Source organism: Trichophyton verrucosum (assembly GCF_000151505.1).
Source record: "Trichophyton verrucosum HKI 0517 chromosome Unknown contig00198_1.f1.exp, whole genome shotgun sequence".
NCBI lineage: Eukaryota > Fungi > Ascomycota > Eurotiomycetes > Onygenales > Arthrodermataceae > Trichophyton > Trichophyton verrucosum.
Window position 1 is genome coordinate 53 of NW_003315524.1, and position 16,946 is coordinate 16,998.

General features: G+C 49.7%; 8 protein-coding genes across 8 annotated transcripts; 5 read left to right on the plus strand and 3 right to left on the minus strand.

Annotated features, from left to right (window-relative positions):
• Window positions 1-687: 687 nt before the first annotated feature.
• TRV_02106 (uncharacterized protein) lies at window positions 688-1,317 on the plus strand (the record flags this gene model as incomplete). Its single annotated transcript, XM_003023673.1, has 1 exon — window positions 688-1,317. A coding segment is annotated over one exon (630 nt), but the record flags the coding sequence as incomplete, so codon positions are not given.
• Window positions 1,318-4,073: 2,756 nt separating this feature from the next.
• TRV_02107 (uncharacterized protein) lies at window positions 4,074-5,059 on the minus strand (the record flags this gene model as incomplete). The annotated part of the gene is made up of 2 exons (XM_003023674.1): window positions 4,074-4,519; window positions 4,588-5,059. The coding sequence occupies 2 exons, from the start codon at window positions 5,057-5,059 to the stop codon at window positions 4,074-4,076; spliced, it is 918 nt and encodes a 305-aa protein (XP_003023720.1).
• Window positions 5,060-6,247: 1,188 nt separating this feature from the next.
• On the minus strand, window positions 6,248-7,946 carry TRV_02108 (uncharacterized protein; the record flags this gene model as incomplete). Its single annotated transcript, XM_003023675.1, has 5 exons — window positions 6,248-7,208; window positions 7,276-7,300; window positions 7,368-7,488; window positions 7,561-7,790; window positions 7,859-7,946. 5 exons carry the CDS (start codon window positions 7,944-7,946, stop codon window positions 6,248-6,250), a joined length of 1,425 nt encoding a protein of 474 aa, XP_003023721.1.
• A 946-nt stretch (window positions 7,947-8,892) lies between these two features.
• TRV_02109 (uncharacterized protein) lies at window positions 8,893-9,703 on the plus strand (the record flags this gene model as incomplete). Its single annotated transcript, XM_003023676.1, has 2 exons — window positions 8,893-9,216; window positions 9,299-9,703. The coding sequence occupies 2 exons, from the start codon at window positions 8,893-8,895 to the stop codon at window positions 9,701-9,703; spliced, it is 729 nt and encodes a 242-aa protein (XP_003023722.1).
• A 630-nt stretch (window positions 9,704-10,333) lies between these two features.
• On the plus strand, window positions 10,334-10,708 carry TRV_02110 (mitochondrial peptidyl-tRNA hydrolase Pth2, putative; the record flags this gene model as incomplete). Its single annotated transcript, XM_003023677.1, has 1 exon — window positions 10,334-10,708. The coding sequence occupies one exon, from the start codon at window positions 10,334-10,336 to the stop codon at window positions 10,706-10,708; it is 375 nt and encodes a 124-aa protein (XP_003023723.1).
• Window positions 10,709-11,661: 953 nt separating this feature from the next.
• Window positions 11,662-13,737, plus strand: TRV_02111 (uncharacterized protein; the record flags this gene model as incomplete). The annotated part of the gene is made up of 1 exon (XM_003023678.1): window positions 11,662-13,737. One exon carries the CDS (start codon window positions 11,662-11,664, stop codon window positions 13,735-13,737), a length of 2,076 nt encoding a protein of 691 aa, XP_003023724.1.
• A 91-nt stretch (window positions 13,738-13,828) lies between these two features.
• On the minus strand, window positions 13,829-15,209 carry TRV_02112 (WD repeat protein; the record flags this gene model as incomplete). The annotated part of the gene is made up of 3 exons (XM_003023679.1): window positions 13,829-13,960; window positions 14,017-14,553; window positions 14,610-15,209. 3 exons carry the CDS (start codon window positions 15,207-15,209, stop codon window positions 13,829-13,831), a joined length of 1,269 nt encoding a protein of 422 aa, XP_003023725.1.
• Window positions 15,210-15,412: 203 nt separating this feature from the next.
• Window positions 15,413-16,296, plus strand: TRV_02113 (uncharacterized protein; the record flags this gene model as incomplete). Its single annotated transcript, XM_003023680.1, has 3 exons — window positions 15,413-15,855; window positions 15,989-16,058; window positions 16,099-16,296. 3 exons carry the CDS (start codon window positions 15,413-15,415, stop codon window positions 16,294-16,296), a joined length of 711 nt encoding a protein of 236 aa, XP_003023726.1.
• Between the last annotated feature and the right edge of the window lie 650 nt (window positions 16,297-16,946).

A 16,946-nucleotide genomic window follows, 5' to 3' on the forward strand; every position in this document is an offset into this window, starting at 1 on the left:
AAAAAAAAAAAAAAATACAATAAACGGCAGTCTTCCCTGCTGGGGCTCCTGATATCAAAACAAATACGCAGAAGGAAATACCACTTACAATCAAGTTGTTCTAGCGGAAGAACTATTTCCATTCAAGAGGATCGGGCTTGTTTGCACTATCTATTCTGTCAGAAAAAAAGTCCCAAGGGGAATTTATACGCTCTTAAAGTTTTCTTTCTCTGCGTCCCCTTGCTGCTGCTCTCTTCTCTCCGCCGCTTCTTTTCTTTTCCTGTTCTCTTTGCTTTTTGGACAGAGTATGCATACCGATGATAAGCTTGGAGGGATTAAGGGTTGGGCGTCTTAAAGAGCCAGACGCAAGCCAAAGGACCCCAGAACCACGTTGGTACAATGGTGTCGAAGAAGCACTGCTGCCGGCGGCACTGGTGCTGTATGATAAACCTGGGACTCAAACGGCGGCCAGAAAGCACGCTGCAGATGCCCACTGTTTCTGCTTGTTTGAATAGAAAAGAAGTCCTGAGACTTCTTTTGCTCTATATTGGTCTTTTGGTCACTTTCACTCTTTTTTTCTTTCGGGGAGGTTTTGCTGTGTTGGTTCTTCCCTCTGGCCTGGTGTAATAACCGCAGCCAAGGGTGGTTCTGGAAGTGTCCTGACAACGCCCGTCGCCAGCGAGAAGAGAGGGCGCCTAACACGTCTAGACACACCCAGACCAGATGAATGCTGCAGACAGAAATGCAGAGAACGAGAGAGGCAGGATGTGTATGATTGAAGTGTTGAGAGAGCGAGGAAGTGTGAGGTGTGGAAGAAGAGGAGGAGAGAGGCGGACGAGGAGGGGAGGATCGCCAGTTAGTCTAGTTGCGGTTTGGTGGGGATTTTTGAGGTATTACTGTCTTCCTCCCCTTTTAACGACCGCCCATGAATATGACTTCATCCTCCCCAGCACCTCAACCACCTCACTCGCTCCCACGCCTACATACAACGCCAGTGCCTACGAGTGCCTACGGGTGCTGCCAGCAGCCTGCGGTCTACAGTCAACGGTCTGCTTCATAGTGCTTCCCCCCTGCCTGGCTCTGAAGACGGCTATTCAGTCTTCTAGCCTCGCTCTAAAGCTTGCCCTGGGACGCCCGCCAGTCTGGCTCGATATGGCAGCAGACACGGAAGACCCCCTTCTATCCATCCGGATTGCTCTGGAAACGGATGAAATGAAACAACTGCCATCCTATAAGAGACGGTCCTGGCCCTGGAAATGGGCCCTGATCCGATGGTTGCATCTCCTTCGTGCTTCTCCACACGGCGTACCAAAGATCAGAGGCATCATCTGTGCTTGAGCATTCCTATTTCCCCCGACCCAACTACTAGGGCTTGGGCGTCAACATTTTTTAGCTAGCTGGCACTGCATGACCCTTGTGGAGGGGAATTGAGGCCGCCTGGGGTGCAGCACAGAGCCCAGCAGTCAACCTCTTCTATACGCTCGGAGTACGGAACAGCCCCCTTCGACAAAACACGAAGGAAGAGGAGAGGAAAAAGGAAGGGAAATGGGGTTAAAGAGCGTATATACCGCACTAGGCGTTGATCAACAACTCATCTGGTTGCACGGGGGTTTTTCTCTCTCGTCTGGCCCATCCACGTTGGAATTTCCTGCACGTCAGTCAAAACTTCTGACTTTTGGCAGAACACCATGAAGAGAGGAGCAAGAGGGAAACGGGGGAGGGAGTGGTGAAGGGAAAAAAGAAAGAAATCGGAGCTACTTTGTGGTGGGGCGGGCCATCACGGCCTCAATATTATCGCACGTCCTTTTGCTCGTTGTTCACTTGCGCTTCTGCAAAAGATCAACATATATACTCCGTACATTTACCGGCGGAAAGGTCGCGTGTGATGAGCCGCTTAAGACCATACATGGATGTATCCGTTCACACACAAGATACGGAGAGGGTGTGCGGGCTGACATGGCTCGATGTGGCTCCTTTCCGAGACTCTCTGGACTGTCATCACGACTGGGCCGCCCTGTGTCATCTTTTTTTCGTTCTTTCGCGCAACTACAAGAAAAACAACCTGAGGAAAAGAAAAGAGAGCTTTAGGAGCCAGATGTAAAAAGCAAAACGGACGTCAGACTCGCTATCATGCATGATGACGACAAGACGATGATACCCTCTTTTCCGATCCAGGGGCCAAGAGCCAATGGAAGAAAGCCGAGGAGGCTAGGCCAGGATCCATCCCCAGCACGACAAACCATATGGTGGACTCAAACCGCCTCTTTTATCCACCAAAAAATGATGTAAACGGCTCCTTCTCCTCCACACCTCGGTTTTTTGCTCTGATGAAGACAGACTTTTTGCTTTATATCCGCAGCCTTGCTACTTATGTGATAGCGTGGACAGTTGTCACCCTCGGCGGCAAGGGGGTTGCGAATAAAGACAATGAAACCGGGCCGGCGTTAATGCAGCCAGCAACCGACTGCAATGCAGAGTTGAAACGTCTCATTGCATATATTAGTTGTTACCTCTTCTCTCACGCTTTTCTCTGTCTTGTCACCAACCCCCCCTTTTTTTACCGCAAATGTCGACGTTTGGTACCCGATTTGTGACGTAGGCCAAGGCTGCGCCGGTGCACTGATGATCCCTCGCTAGGAAAGGTTAAACACATGTCGACATACAATATTTCAAATCCGCCTTTTCTTTTTCCCCATATTTGGTCGCAACGCCGCGGGATAGCCAGTCTATTCTTTCCTAAAAGAGGGGAGATCATGCAAGTCTTGTTCCTCAAAGATGCTTCTTTGCTGGCCCGAGTCCATTTTAACCTCCATTTAAGGGTGGAACCTGTCCAACGCTGAGCAAGAAAGGAGACTCTTGCGTCGGTGGATGCGCGGGAGACTTGACTATCTCGTAAAGTATTCCAACAAGCCCATTGGGACTAACGGAGCAACGACGTTCTAGGCCCTGTCAGGACATGTGTTCGGGGCAAGCGAACGACACGGAGCTAGGCCTGCAACGGTACAGCGTACGCTCGACGCAGCACTATGATGCAGGAATGCATGTCGACTTTACTTGCCGTCCGCTTGCAGGGACAGCATGTCCAGCGCCCCCTTACTTACGTCCATTTCTGGGGTTCCCGGGGCTTATACTCCGTACAAATTGAAATTACTTTTATCTTCGAACCCAAGAGCAGACGGGCTCACAAGCTTGCATAAAATATGACGGGTAGCTATCTCTTTGAAAATGTACGTGCATGGGTTCGAACTGACAGAACTGACGTACTCCGTACAACGACGTCCCAATTGCATATTACCCTAGCTGCTGTCCAGTTTACGAGAAGATCTCCCCTCCTTTCTGAGATGGCGGTGGACGAATTTAAATAATTAGGTGGCTGGACTGGGGGTTGTACCTCCAATGCAACTCTCTGCTGCCGCGTTGTCACCGGAAAGATAGCCCATGCAAGATATGATATCCATATGCAGTCCGGGAGTCCTGGAAGGATGGAAAGGCGTAGAGGAATGACGGGGGCGCACGCCGCCCCAGAACCACGTATCAACAACCTTCCCATGTGTGCTGTCAATAAGCTCGCTCCTTTTTATCTTCGTCTAATGGGGAACACCCGATAGCTAATCGCCATCCAAGGGCTTGACGGGAGCTAGTATGAGTCCCTCTCTGGCTTCCGAGGAGATGTCTCTCTCAAATCTTATCTCATTATAGTGGACGGAGATGGAGATCTAGGTTCTCCCTTTTGTTCTCGACCCGTTAGCTAACTGCCGTCGAACGTCATTTCACTTTATCGGCTATCGAGATGTATAACTAGGGATGAAACGAACGAACTAGCGAGACCTGCATCTATGGAGCATTTTATGCTGAACTAGGGAGGAGGGAGACCCTCTTCAAGATCCGTGTCGACCTGCCCTCGTCAAATGAAAGGTGGCTGGGAGACTAGGCAATGCACGAATTCCACGTCTTCTCACCCATGCTTCTTACTGGGATCTCTTTCACATATGACCAAAAGCATATAATGACGAACTGCATGAGGATAACCGGATGTTTGAATACCGAGTTGTTTTATGAAATGCTTAAAAATATAGCTGTTGAGAACCGTCGTATCAGTATCCAAAGGACCTCGGATAAAAGTCCCAGGCGTCGAGACATTCGGGTTCTTTAAGAAAGATAGGAATATAGGTGGTCGCCCATTCGCCATTGATTTCGGCCGTGTAGTCCGCTTTGCAATACTCCCAGTAATCAGGATACCAGCCTGATTGCCGCCAGTCAATAACCGCGATTATTTTATTTGTTACTTCCGAGACCATAATATTGCTTGGATGGAGGTCGCCGTGCGTAAAGACAACCTTTGCATCGTCTGGCAGCCTGCTTCGATAAGGGTCTGGGATTTCAGACAGTTCTTTGCCTTGCCAGTGATAAGGCTGAACTTTCATCTTGAGTACTGTTGATATCCAGTCGTGAAGCTCAGTGACGGAGTAGAATGGTCCAGCGGGAGGAAGATTACCACTGGTGAAAATAATATCACCAAGGGGCTCACGGTTAACGTGTCCTATTTTTCATTCTCCGGTAAGCAACAGCTCGCGGTCTTCACACTAATTTGGTTATCATACTCCGTACCTAGGAAGAAATCACCCGGTGCATGCTGTAGCCTGCGGTAGTCAAGAATAATCTCCCGAAGCTGCTCACATATCGCTACTCGCTCAGCCGGGCCTAGAAACCCCCACCGCTGTTCAAGCGTAACACCCTTTATCAGCTCCATATATATGAAGACTTGACCGTTATCATGAGTCCATCCGTACACTTCAGGGACAGGCACCGTGGGCAAGGTCCGGCGCAACGCCCAGAGTAACTGGCCCTCGGCAACGGTCACCTCTGGAGCACGTCCGTACTTGACAATTAAGCCCAGATGCTCGTAGCGAACCGGCTTGAAACCATAGTCTCTTTTGGCCTGTGATGCGGGCCCTTGTAGCACACTTTGCTCACGTACATTGGCGGGTGACGGCAACGCAGCCTCTGCGCCATTGCGGGAGAAGTATGAGGACTCAAGGAACGTTGCTGACTCCGCGGATGGAAGCGCCCGCGAGGACATCGTAGGAGGACTGTTGGTTTCCATGAGGTGAGACCAGCATTCTGAGCAGTCGGGTTGCGTAGAACTGGAGTCGCTGTTTGGTGATGCCTAGTTCGTTACGGAGTGGTTAGCCGCCTCTCATTGACTGCCTAACTAGCTGCAACCTGAAAGAAACTGTGCGAAGGCTCAAGACAGCCTCGCTAGTGTCGATGGATAGCCATCATTCAGCGTTCCACGGCCATTGATTAAGGCGTGCATCCCAGAAGATTTGAGGCCTTCTCTGCGTTGAGATTGAGTATAGTTGAACGATACGTGGATGTAGCTAGCTAACGCCTAACTAGTTAAGGGGACCTTGGAGGCACCGGCTCGTCTACTAACTACTCCATAACTACCTGGGCTACTTACGCAAAACATCCGGAAGACAACTAAATAGTACCTGATAGAGTGTGGAGCGCATATACAATATAGCCTGGCTCACTTCTAATCCCGGAGGTGAGAGATTTCAGGGGTAAAGAGGCTTTCATCGGCTTTCATTATTGCGCTTGTTGCATCCAGGCCCGGCTCAATTTTGCACCATCAATAATAGATCAAAAGCCATACGAAGTCCACTCGGCAATTTACAATTTCAGCTATCTCCATGCCCAAGAGCGACGTTAAGCCGCCTGTGGAGATCCAATGTGCCGGCATGCTTGAACTCTGTATGCGAGTGCGGGAGATATAGCGGGGGACGAGCCTGTCAAGAGTAATAAGTACCTGCTATTTTACTAAAAAAAGTCGGGGATAAATAAGATGTTCAAGGGTATGATGGGAATGGGTGATATTTTTTATGGCCGGACCAAAGGCGAGACAAATAAAGTGATAATTACAAAAATGAGGAAAAAAGAAAGAAAAAAGCATTTGGAGGACCAGGGTATGCGCGGAGGAGGGATACAGGCCGAAATCTCGTATTTCCGCACCATCGTCCCTCATTTTCCTCTCGTTCTCTCCCAAGATGCCGCAGTGCCTGTCCTCTCGATTTTTTTTTCCCCTATGCACGCCCAAGCACACCGGTTGCTCAATTGATACCGTCCATGACCTTCTTTTTTCGGTCTTGACTCTCCCCAGCTCGCTCACCCTAGAGGTAGTTACGTACCAACGAGATTACCATGCAGGCGAGGCCGAGAAGAATGGTGCGACCGTTTTCCAAACCGACTGCATTTCGACTATCGATCATGCCGAAACTTCAACGCCGTTTTCTGCAAGCTCCTTTTCCTTCGCAGCAAACTCTGCCGTCTGTTCTTCGGTCAACTCTAGAAGTGGCTTGTTCTCACCAAGTTTGATGTTTCTGTGGTATGCACGGATGATGCTGTCTGCATCGTCGACGGCAATGGGCCGGATGTCGGCAAGAGCCTTGATCTTGGCTGTACACTCCTTGTACTGTGCATCAGTCATGTCAAGGTTGAGCTGCTGAGCTCGAGATTTGATGGCGTTCCAGCCTGTGAGGCGAGAGGCAAAGTGCACATAACGTGTCATGCCAAAGTCGGCTGGGTTGATAATCTCATAGGTGCTGGGGTTGTTAAGAATGGCCTTGGCGTGGATGCCAGCCTTGTGGGTGAAGGCGCAGAAACCGGTGATGGGGTTATTGAAAGGAATGTTGACCTGGACGGCTTCAGCGACAAGGTCTTCGATATCCTTGATCTTTTCAAGCTTGTATTTGCTGAGAACATAGTCGCGGTCCGCGGCGATCATACGGGCCATCAAACCGCCGAGCGGGGTGATACCATTTCGCTCACCGATACCTAGAACGGAGGTATCAATGTGCGTGGCGCCTCCTTCGAGGGCACAGTATGCGTTGGCAATCGCACATCCTGTGTCGTTATGCAGATGGATCTCAATGTCACACTTGACAACACCACGCAGCACACGGACGAGCTCGTACACCTGGCGTGGGGAGGCACAGCCAACTGTGTCGGCGATACCAACACGGTTGACACCTACCTGATCGACGGCAGAGTAAATTGAGAGAAGATCAACGAGGTCTGATCTGAAGGAGTCTTCACTGGAGAAGCGGACTTCAATGCCCTTGGATTTGACGAAGTTGATGACCTCGATGGCGGTGTTCTTGATATAGGTCATGTCTTTGCCGTGAGAGTGCTCACGGAGGTAGGAAGAAGTACCGATAACAACGTCGCTAATGAGAGTTAGCCTGAGTTAACAGGATAATGACAGAGTGATCGCCCAAGAAAGGATTATCTTACACTCCATCGACACCAGTTTCTACCGCTATCCGGGCATCGTCCATATGACATCTGATATGTGTGAGGATCTATGTCTCGGTGTTAGTTCATACAAGTGAAACCATATTGTCGAAGGAAAGAGAGCGGCAATACCTTTGCCTTCAATCCAAGTTTGCAGATAGCTTCACAGTCCTTTCTCGACTGCTCAGAGGCGCATGGCGAGGTGAGTTCGATCTATTGACGTCCAACATTGGTCAGTTAAACAACGTCTTATGTCTGGGTGGGCTCCAGAAAATCATGACTCACATAATCTACACCAAAATCGTCCAGAGCCTTTGCAATTTCAATTTTCTTCTCCGTATCGAAGAAAGCATTGGCAAACTGCTCTCCTTCTCTTAGAGTACTCTCAATGATCTTGAATCTGGAGACATTGCTGAGGAAATCTGTCACACCGGCGTTGTGGCCGTACGGATTTCTTGAGACGTGTGGGTGAGGATTCTGGCGGGTCTGAACTGCGGTGAAGCCTTCGTGATTGCCTGCAACGAGGAAATTTATCAGTAAATGGTTGTCAATTTTCCCATCCTGAATTGTGAAATGTTCATACCATTTGGTGCAATTGTGACTCCGTTGGTATTATTGTCTTCGCTTGTGTGGCTGCTACAGCAAGGACGAGAGCCGGTATCGGTGGCCATCTTGACGTGGGGGTTCTAAGCTAATGCTAAGAACAAGATAGAGGAGCTGGGTGATATTGAATCAATGCTGCTATCAGGGGGCAGCTCCTTATGGAATAAATGATCGAAATATGGCCGCAAGAGAAGGGGAAAAAAAGAGAGTCAAAAGTCTGGTTGACAAAAAGTCAAGAAATTAAGATAAAAAGATCAGTCGATGACTCGATTCTTGCTCTGATAAGCAACCCTGGTTCCCATGGTGTAATAAAAATATACTCGCAGGAAAGAATTTTCTGTACTGGCTGTACTAGTGTATGCTGACTACCAGTAAAACTGCGCTCTTTGCCAAACGACCGCGGCTGTTGGGTGGATAAATTACACGTCAATACCGACCGCACAAGCCGCGAGCACTTTGACATCATTTTTAGCACACGGAAACAGGCCGAATCCACTCCGTCAAGCTGCATTTTCGTCGTCTCTTCTCTGCCAATTCGTTATCATCCGTAGCTATTTATGAGATGTCGTTAAAATAAAAATGGACGATGAGAAGAAGACTTCCCAAAGGGGAAATAAGCTCGCATGTGACATGACTAATATATTATGTAAAATATGATTAATAGATGACTAATAGGCTTTATGAATGTCTTATTAATTTATGATTAAGCCCCCTTATGTTTTCATTCTGCTGTCATCGCGATTGTCTTTTTTTTTCATCATCAACAACAACAAAAAAAAATATATTCAGACAAAGGGACGAGCGAGAAGGAAAAACGAAACGTCAACTCGAGTTTGAATATCGTCCCACGCAATCAGTTACAGCCTACTACGTTGATATCCACGCATTTCCAATTCATCGATACCTCTTTGCCTCTTGTTCTGCCCCCTCCGCCCCAGTGGACCTCGATCTAGTCTGGGGATACCGAGTTCTGGACACCTTAGCAAGATCTATACCATAAACAACATAAACACAATGCATCTTTCTACGCTTATTCTACTGCCGGCTCTGGCTGCGGCACAGGAGCAGGTTCCGTTTGCAGAACGCCTCCAGGGATGGTTCAACCAGGCCAAGGAGCTGCTGCCTACTCCAAAGGTCCCCCAGGCTGTCGCACCCGTCACTACTCCTGCTCCTCCAAAGGCTGCCGTCGTAAAGCCAAAGACAGTTTCCCAATTCAACCCAGACAACTGGAGGGATATTCTTACACCTCAATCAAACCCACAGGAATGGTTGATCTTTGTCACTGGTGGTAACAAGACCTGCTTCGGACAATGCGGACAAGCAAACCGCGCCTGGAAGGTTAGTCGCAATGCAGAAGCGCAAATTCCATCGCCCACTACACAGTTGTACTAACAGAGGTACTCTTTTGCGCATCTTTTAGGAAGCACAAAACCAGTTCGCCCTCGATTCCCAGTCTCCTAACCTTGGACGTCTTAACTGCGAAGCTCAAGGTCTTCTCTGCGCCATCTGGTCCGTTAGCCCACCAATGCTATGGCACATCCAGGTCCCCAGTACGCCAGCCATTGGCGAAGAGAAGCCATTGACTCCCATTCACCCCTTCCGTCTGAATGCTACCACTGTCACCGCCGACGATATCTACAAAGTACACTCTGAGAAGCTCTGGGAGAAAGAGCCTGAGCTTCAGACCATGTTCCACCCATTCAATGGCCTAGCTGCCGAGTACCGCATCAACGAGGCCGTTGGTTATATCATCTACTGCCTGGGTATGATCCCCAGCTGGGCCATGATGGTCGGTATCAGCTTTATCAGCAGAACCATGATGTAAGATTTCCCAACCTTTTCTTTTACACCGCAAAGCATGCGTGAAATAACGCTAACTCCACCAAAAATAGGAGCCGTAGAATGGGTCGCCCAGGTCAAGGTCCAGGTACCCCAGGTGGTGCCGCCCCTGCTCCCGCTCAATAAATAATAAGCCTAATGTCCCTACGCCTTTGTTCTATTTGTTCTAAGCAGGTTATTCCGAAGTCAGGCTGCCAACGGTACTGCCACTTTCTACTTGTTTCCTTTTTCTCGTCCTTGGGAAAAATTCTGGTCGGATTAATGTCTTTTGGGGGTAGATAATGGATGGAGATCATTTTATTTTCTTGTTATCTACTTGTGGTGGCGTGAGGTTTGCGCGTAGCCAACCCGACAGCCTCTATTAAAAAGGTTGAGATGTATTTTATTTATATTATCTTTCATAATCTATCATGAGTATCTCGCTATCTAATGTAAATAACTACTGCTTTGTCTGTCTTGTTATAATTTAACATTATTTTGTTGCCCTGCAGCGTTGTGCCTAGGTAGTTACTCCGTACCTAGCTTAGCTTGTTTTTGAACATCTCTTCGTTTGCTGATAATCTTCCGACTATACCACCATTCAGTCGCATAGCCAAAGTATTTAAACTACCGCACCATGGCACTTCCGGTCGATCGTCCTACGTCTACGGCAGCACTTGTGATCGCTACTTCAGTCCTTACTGGCGTGATTGGTTATTATCTCGGCCAAGGCGCATCGATCGGAATATTCTCATCCTCGCCCAGCCATGCTCATAAGGGAAAGTCGATAGCAGACGAGGACGACGAGGAGGAGGACGAAGAAGAAGACGAAGACGATATCGAGGGTGAGCTTGCGACATTCGAGGGGAATACAGATGAAGTGAAACTCGTTCTGGTCGTGAGGACGGACTTGGGGATGGGCAAAGGTATGCCTTTTATCAACTACGTTGAGCTTCAAATTTTCCCTTTCAACCGCAATATCAACTTCCCCGCGCAGGACTTATATAGGTAGTTGGCTAACTGCTGATTTTCATTTTTGTTCCAGGCAAGATAGCAGCACAATGCTCCCACGCTACTCTCGCATGCTACAAATATTATTTCAGCAAATCTCCGAATTCACCTATTTTAAAGCGCTGGGAAAGACAGGGCCAGGCGAAGGTTGCGTTACAGACAAAGTCAGAGGACGATCTACTAGTACTTCAGGCGCAGGCTATCAGTCTTGGGCTATGTGCTCGTGTGATCCAGGACGCAGGACGAACACAGATCGCGAGCGGCAGTCGAACCGTGCTGGGAATATTAGGTCCGAAGAGCGTAGTAGACTCGGTTACGGGACACTTGAAGCTGTTGTAAATGATAACGATTTATTAGCCACAAAGAAAAGTATTTACGAGAAGAGAAAACTTCGGATTGCGGACTGTATGTTGGCTGTCATGGTTTTTCCCTAACCTCACCAACCGACGGCCATCGGCAAAGAGAGATGGAATATGACGCCCACAGCAGGCCCGGGCCATCTCACCGAGCTCACCCGAAGGAAGCTCAAGGCAGAGTGTTATAATCCCAGCGCTGAATCTTCATCTGAGATCTGTCGACCGGAAATTGACATCATGAGAAAAACGGCTATACACCAGATGGATGGCTCCATGGGTCGTCGAACTGTCAAGCAATACGACCGAAACACATCCAGACTAGACGCGAACGAATAGCTTCATGGAACGGGATCGCAGGACACAGATCTGTTGTTTGGTAAAAGAAGAAGAAGAAGAAAGCAGAAAAATATTTCGAGAATTTTTAGGTTTTTTATATTTTGATATTCGGAGTGGAGAATAGTTATCTCCGTGATGACATAAGCGCCTAGGCATCGACCGATGGAAGCTTCAAAAGTTGAAAGTTGAAGAAAGGCGGATTGATAGATTGGAGGAATTTGATAGTTGACGCTGTTGGTTATATCTACGGTCGGTCGTTACCATGGCGGACGCACTCTCTATCGAGCAGAACAACAAGATCCGAGTTGCTCTCGGTCTTGCGCCGCTCCCTGTCCCCGGCGCAGCTAACGATGGCCCGGCGTTCAAGTCCGCAGCTGGCGATGAATCCGCGTCGTCTGACGGCGAGGAGCCGGCCAGCACACTAGAGACCCGAGAAGCACAGGGCTACGATAACTGGAAAGCTATCCAGGAGGGGCGTGAGGCACAGCAGAAACGAGAGGCCCGAAAAGATGCTATTCGACGAGCCCGAGAGAACGCGCAGCGGATGGCGAAGCTGGAGGGCAAGGGACTCGGCGAAGGTGGTGACGATGCAGAGCTGGATACACGATCATGGCTGATGCAGCATAAGAAGAAAGAAAAGAAGATTGAAAAGGAGCGCGCCAAAAGACTTGCTGAAGAGCTCGCGGAACGAGAACAGCAGATGGCGGAATATACCTCGAAAGACCTGGCTGGAGTACGAGTTGCGCATGAAATAGGCGACTTTGACGACTTTGATGAGAGTGGGGAGAAGGTTCTTACGCTCAAGGATACCACTATTGACGAAGATGAGGAAGAAGGGGCTGAGCTGGAGAATATACAGATGCGAGAAGGCGAGAAGACGAAGGAGAGGCTGGCGCTGAAGAAGAAACGGGTGGCATATGACCCTAACGATATGGATGGGAGTGGTACTATTCTATCACAGTATGATGAAGAGATTGATGGGAAGAAGAGGAAACATTTCACGCTTGCGTCGGGGGAGCTTACACCACAGGCTAGGGAAGCCAAGCGGCAGGATGTGTCGTCGAAGCTAAAGATGGAGCCCGTTCACTTGGACGGACTGCTGGAGAAAGAAGTTGCTGGATCGGACTACATGGATGCCTCGGAGATAAAAGTGAGGAAACCCAAGAAAAAGAAGGCCAAGAGTACCAGGAAGAGACATGTTGAGGAGGATGAGGAAACACCTACACCCGCCGCTCCATCCGATACCAATGGTGACCAGATGGAGATGGACGGGGGAGGGCCGGAGAAGATGACCGCTGGGCCCACTGTCCCGGCTAAACGGCCGCAGGAAGATATCTCATTTGTCGATGATGACGATCTACAAGCTTCTTTGGCTGCTCAGCGGAGAGCAGCGTTCAAGAAGAGAAAGAAAGTTCGCCCTGAAGACCTTGCTCGACAGCTCAGAGAAGAGTCTGAGCAAGCACAAAACGCAATGGATGTTGATGGAGCTGATGGAGATGAAGGTGGCCTGATCTTGAACGAAACCTCAGAGTTTGTTGCCAATCTTCAGAAGCCGGCGCTACTTGAACGGGCACGCTCAGCGTCGCGTGAACCTACAGCTGCTACTGCTGAAACTCCAGCCAATCCGCCGCATGCACTACAACCCACAGTGGAAGAGGAAGCTTCTGATGTGGAGATGGAGCCGGCGTACACCGTGGTCGAACAGGAGCAGACGGAGAGGCAGTCGGCAGAACCACAGGCAGACATCACGGCCACCGGCCTAGAGGAAGAGTCAACACTTGACCAAGGCCTGGGCGCAACTCTAGCCATGCTCAAACAGCGTGGGCTTGTGACTGCAAATGAACAGGACGGCCGGTCTATCAACGCCTTGCACCGCGACCGCCAACGCTTCCTGGCTGAAAAACGCCGCCGTGAAGCCGAAGCAGAACGCCTTGCCAGAGCTCAGCGAGAACGAGACAGAGCCTCGGGTAAGCTCGACCGCATGTCTGCCCGGGACCGTGAAGAGTATGCTCGCTGGGAGAACAAGCAGCGTGACCAGCTTGAGTCACGGGCGATGGCGGACGTGTTCAACCGCGAGTACAAGCCTGACGTTCAGCTGAAGTATGTTGATGAATTTGGCCGCCGGATGAACCAGAAGGAGGCGTTCAAGCATCTCAGTCACCAGTTCCATGGCAAGGGAAGTGGGAAGATGAAGACTGAGAAGCATCTTAAGAAGATTGAGGATGAGAAGAAGAGGGAGGCTATGAGTACGTTGGATAGTAGCCAGAACACAGGCATGAATAATGCTATGGGAGCCACGGCGAAGAAGAACCGCCAGGCTGGCGTGAGACTTGCGTAGATTAGTCTTGTCTATAATAGTAATATACCATTTTGTACTTTTTTTATCCTTCCTTTATCCTTACTTTTAAGATGTTTTTCCTTGTAGATGGTTAGTATGGTTTGTACCCCTTTTCCTTGCGCTGTTTGGTAGGCCGTATAGACGAAAGCTCGGCGGATGGAGCAGACTCCTCCTTCCACAGCCTTACATGACCGTCTTCACCGCATGTATAGACCGTCCGTGACTGTAGCAGTTAGTATATAAGCAATAGAAGAAATAGCTAGTAGACAGGATGCTAACCTCGCTGTCAAACAGTACTGAACGAACTACTTCTTCCCCATGAGCGCCCGGCAGCATCCACGAATTCGACTGCTCAAAATGAAACTCCGGCGTATGCACCAGCGGCGTCAATGATAGACTTCGATCACTGCGTTTACCATTCATTAGCATGGTCTTGAAAGTACAGAAGTAGTAGGAGAAGGGAACCAACCTTGTCCTGCCGGACGCAACATAGCTCCCAGCTGCATCAACCAGAACCTGCACCACATACTCTGCCTTTAGCACTGGCCGCAAATCCCCAAACTCAACGGCCTTGACCTCATTAGCGGGGGTATTGTCTTCATCTGCAGAGGTTACTGGATGGATGGAGAACATCTCATCATGAGACAGGGCGTAGACTGCCTTATCTTGCATGAACCCTGCATGATGTATGGAAGAATGTTTGACTACTTGTACCAAAACATCCTCTTCCTCGGGGACTGTGGTATCATATATGTTTACCAGGCCATCCGTGCTGCCTGATAGGAGTACTGAAGGGCGAGATGGGTGAAATTGGATCTGTGGTTATGGGCGTTAGCAAAGCATTGATATGAGGGTTCCATGGCGCTTTTTACCTCTGTGACATCGTCGTTGTGACTTTCAACGTACTGACGACATGTCTTTCCTGGTGATCGCATGTCCCTATTTCGTGTTAGTTGTCCGTACAGCAGTAGTCCCTTTAATATCTGGGGTATATGGGTAGAGATATACCAAAATAGGACAAAGGCGTCTGGCTTTACCAGCTCCGTGCCAGCAACAATTGAATGAGAAGACGCATTACAGGCCAACGAGAGCAACGGCATGCCTTTATCTACTCCAATTAGCATCCATCTATCCACAGTCAAGTCAATAACTAAGGGGTATATGGGTGTACCGGCTTGAAAGACAGCTACGGTGCCAGCCCGGCGAGCGTCCCAGAGCTTGACCGTCCCGTCCTTCCCGCAGGTCGCCAGCAGCCCATCACCAGCAGCACAAAGCGAGCTGACGCCCGCCGCATGGGTCTCCTTGACCAGTCCGTCCGGCAGAAGCGCCAGGGAGCTGCGGTCGAAGCGGCGTAGCGAGTTATCTGACGAGATGGCTGCAAGGGACGCCGGGCCCGCCGCACAGAGCTGGTAGATGTAGCTCTCGGCGGGCAGCGAGAGGGAGGAAGACGAGCAGCAGCGGAGGTTCGGCATGATCTGGATCCTTCAGCTGGAGGATTCTTGTTTAATTATGGGTATTATGGGTATTGTTTGAGGCTGCTGCTGCTGCTACCGCTCACTAATAGTGATGATGATGATGATGATGTTTATCTCTCCGTCCAGCGAGATTTGTTCCTTTTCTGTGCGGGAAGAAAACGCTGCAACGTCTCCGCCGCGACTACAACAACTACGCAGCTATGACTACAATCAGCTACAGAATAATTACGAGACTCGACGATAGACGGAGGTCGAGATGGTCGACTACGCGAGTTGAAGTAAGTGAAGATGATGTGCAGGTTCTGCAGCTGACTGCAGCCTCAGTTACAGCGTCAGCCACAGCCATCTGGCGGCCCTACCAGCAGCCAGCAGCATCGAACTGCAGCTTTGCCACTGCGAAGAAGAAGAAAAGACACCGCAGATGCAGGAGAAGAAGCAAAAAAAAAAAAAACAAGAGGCAGAAGAAGAAAGGAAAAGAAAAAAAAAAAAGAGGAGCGGAAAGCCACCCCGTCTGCTGGTACAATCCCTCTGCACGACTCGCTTGCCATGGAACAGACCCCGGCTGGCTGAAGGAGGAGGAAGAACGAAGCCCGCCCAACCTGCTCTGGCTCGAGCTGTTTGTCCGGTTCAGCTGGAAAGCGGAGTGATTGACATGGACAACTGCACTGCAACGCAGCGAGTGACTTGCCTGAGTGACTTTGTGACTGCTTATTGTCCTCGTTCGAAGTAGCGAGTTAGTCCCAGACTGCGCTGGCTGGCATGCCACGGGTGTCCAGCGGGTTGGTCCAGTGGCAGCTCGTCTCATCCGCACTCGCCCTCGGTTTCAGCATCGGCCCTGTCTGTCTGGTTTGTCTGGTCGACAAGTGCCGGATCAGCAGCTAACTAGGCCAAAGGAGAAAAAGGCAAAACAGGCAGGGCACAAAAGGCAAAGCACAGCAAGGTGCAGAGTGGAGGCGGGCCGGTCCAGCCAGAGAACGATAGGGAAAAAAAAGGGCGAAAGAAACGAGAGCGAAGAAAAGGGAAGGAAGGAAAAAAAGGAAAAAGGACGAAGAATAAGAATAATGATTATGATTATGATCATTAATATTGCAGGCGAGGAAGAGAGTATCTATCATATCCTCTCTCTCTCCAAGGCCCCCCATGTCCTGCCGGGTTGACTGACTGATCCATGTCATGCTGATGATGGACAGACAGGCTGGGTTCTTCACGGCGTAAGGGCCCAACACGCGACAGACGGACGGACAGGGAGGCTAAGAAAAATGGACAAGAAGCACCAGCAACAAGCGGCATTCAAGGTCAGTCTGACCCGACGAGGGCGAACTGGGCACAGAAAACGAGGGAGGGATGACTTGGTCGGTGGATATCTAATTAATAACTACTGGATGGCTCGAGATGAAACGCAGCTGGCGGTCAGTGGAGCAGAAGGACGGTGCTCATAAGTAGCAGAGTGAATATTATAATGGACGAACACCACTCCATACATACTCCATATATGCGCTGTCTGTTATTGCCCTGCCTGCCCGGCTCTCCTCTCCTCTCAGAAGGGAAGATGCATGCATGAGGGAGAAGTGCTACCGTTCGGCTGGCCGGTGGCACCAGGACAAAGCGGTTCTACTTATTATTATATTAATTGCCATTATAGAGCAGACGGACAAGAAGAATAGGGATCCTTTATTATTATTTACTTTACTTTAGTTTAGCCAGCTCCGCCATCCTCCTCGACGGCTTTATCTT